Source organism: Psammomys obesus, unplaced genomic scaffold (assembly GCF_907164565.1).
Source record: "Psammomys obesus unplaced genomic scaffold, mPsaObe1.curated_primary_1811, whole genome shotgun sequence".
In the NCBI taxonomy this organism is placed as follows: Eukaryota; Metazoa; Chordata; class Mammalia; order Rodentia; family Muridae; genus Psammomys; species Psammomys obesus.
This window is the reverse complement of record NW_026590677.1, coordinates 192,970-195,617: the sequence shown is the minus strand read 5'-3', so window position 1 is coordinate 195,617 and position 2,648 is coordinate 192,970. Positions and strand designations below refer to the sequence as shown.

Genomic DNA, 2,648 nt, shown 5'->3' with positions numbered 1-2,648 from the left:
GGAAGGAGAACTAATTGAGCAATCCTATCCCCAGGAGAAATAGAAAATATGCCTTGTGGACAAGAGCAGAGAACCTGAAGTTTCCCGGTATAGTCTTGGTCTATTATACCAGGATGAACCATAAGCCCCTTCAAGGTAAGAGAGAAGCGACCTAGAATAAGGCCGACACTTCCCTCAGGCAGGGGGCCTTTAAAATCAACCAGGACAGGTTGCATGCCCACATGTGGCATTAGTAAGAATTGGGCGGTGGAACGGAGGTCCAATCCTGTGGAGCCTCTTGTAGCTCTGCGGCTAGAGGTGTCTTCCTGTTGCCTACTTGTGTCCCATATCTTTTGGGGCCCTGAGACCTGGGGCCCTGAAACCCGTTTTTTGGAATACTTTCATCCCTTTTCTCTGAAGGGGTGTCATGTTGAATAAGCTTTCCCTGAATATCTCTAACTGAGCGACACTCATTGGCCCAGTGATAACCCTTTCTACACTTGGTACAGAGCCCTGGAGTTTTCTTTTGTGCAAGAGCACGGCATTCTCGTTTTAAATGACCCGGTTTGCCACAGTTATAACAAACTTTACGGCCGCCAGGACTCGGGCGGTTTTTGCTTTGTAAGATAGCTGCTGCAAGGCCGGCATTAGTAAGCGGGCCTCCAAGTCCTCGGCAAATCTTTATCCAGTCTGTCAGCCCTTTACTTCTTTTAGGGGTAATGACTGCCTTACATTCTGGTGAGGCATTTTTATACACCAGTTGTTCTATCATTGGTTTAACTCGTTCCGGGTCTCCAAATATCCTGCCTGCTGCTTCTGTCATCCTAGCCACAAAGTCTGAGAATGATTTCTGGGAGCCTTGTATTATTTTTGTTAGATGTCCCCCGGCCTCGCCCTTTTTTGAGAGGGCTTTCCATGCTTTAATAGCAGCAGCGGAGATCTGGTCATATGCTCCCCAATCGTAGTTTGTCTGATTATTGACAAACTGTCCTTGCCCTGTTAACAAATCAAAAGTCCACTGCCGTTGATTATCTTCTGCATTGGCGTTGGCCCTTGCCTATATTTGAGAAGCATCATGCCATAAGGCTTTCCATTCCATGTATTGTCCCATATTAGGAAGAGCAGCTTTTACTGTATTTTGCCAATCATTCGGAGTCATCGCCATATTGGCGAGTCTCTCAAGCTACATGACTGTAAAATTAGCATCTACTCCATATTTATTAACTGATTCAGCAAGTTCCTTAATAAAGGGATATTCTACCAGTGCATGGACACGGCCTCCATCCGCAGCCTCAAACACCGGGAAGGCTTGTAAGAACTTTCTTCTGTCTCCCTTTGAAAGGAAGGAATCTGAACAGTACTTGTCTGCATAAGGCGGAGGAGCACTGGGGATGACAGGGGTGGCAGGCTGAGAAGCCGCACGGTTCCTATCTCCCGTCTTCTTTTGCTTTTGGTAGCGGCCGCTCATCAGGATAGTATCTCTCTTCCTCGTAGCGAGCCACTTCCTCATCTAAATCTTCCTCCTCAGAGGAGCTTAGTTCCTCCGATTCAGAGCTATCAATTCCTAAAGCCTCCAGTTCTTTTATCAGATAAAGAGACTTCTTTTTCAGGGCCTTTTCTCCCCCCTCATGTTTCTCTCCCAGGGTGTCCTTTCCCTTCTCTTTCACTTCTGTGGACCAAGCGTCCACAGAAGGAGCTTTTTTCTTAGGCATGCCTTTTCTTTTTTCTTTATGAGCTCCTAACCTTTTATCCTGCTCTGTTTCTGACATGCTGTCTTGCAGCTCCTCTAACACTCCCTGGCCTGCCACTACAGTTGAGCGGCATTTCTCGTCCTGCAGGCATGACCTCACTAGCTTCCACAATGGTCTGGTTCCAGCTTTAATTTTCCATCTTGTCACCCTCCAACTTCTCCCAGGAGGCGAACATCAGCGACCCCGAGCACACATACCAGGGCGCCACGCAATCGATCTCCTTCACAAGCCCCTCCAATGTTTTTGTAGAAACCTTTAACTCATGCTGCCTCAAGAGCGACTGAAGCGCCGTGATCACCGAATGTGAAGCTCCCATGTTGCTCTCTTATCTACGAGAGAAGCTGACACACAGAGAGGGGCACTGTGGCTTATCTACGTCCGTCTGACCGTGCCCAATGGCGGCAAGCCTGTTAGCAAGAATATTTGTGGAAGCAAAATAAAACCAAAAGAGAGAGAACGAGCGCTACTATCACAATAGGGAAAGCTACAAGAGCTCCTGCCAATTGGGGAGAGAGATGAGACAAATCAAGACCAAACATGCCTCTCAGAACTTACCTTAGTCCTGCAGTTCTGAATCCTCCCCTTGAATGGGGGGTCTCCTCGGCGCCGGCAATGGTGGGCTTCCCGGGTTTCAGCACCAACTGTGACCCGCGCAATCGTCTCACCAGCAAGAACGCACACGGACACCAGGATCCTTCTGCAGCAAACATTTATTGCGATGGAAAGAGGAAGACCCCGAGCCCCAAAAGGCAAGGCTTATATATGCTTCAGAGCGGTGTGTCTCCCAAATGACGCCCCGGGCTGGGCCGTGACTAGGCGCGCACTCGCTTTTGGCACATGCGCATATCATTTGTTTACCAGGAGCAGAGGCAGATGTCAGCGCCATCTTGTAATGGCGGCTATACTTTTCGGCTCTCT

The 2,648-nt window shown here is 48.7% G+C and overlaps 1 protein-coding gene across 1 annotated transcript; it reads right to left on the bottom strand.

Moving 5' to 3' along the window:
- Positions 1-229: 229 nt before the first annotated feature.
- On the bottom strand, positions 230-1,748 carry LOC129677645 (igE-binding protein-like). The gene is given in 2 exon segments (XM_055608297.1): positions 230-1,411; positions 1,413-1,748. Coding segments are annotated over 2 exon segments (1,518 nt in total).
- Positions 1,749-2,648: the final 900 nt, after the last annotated feature.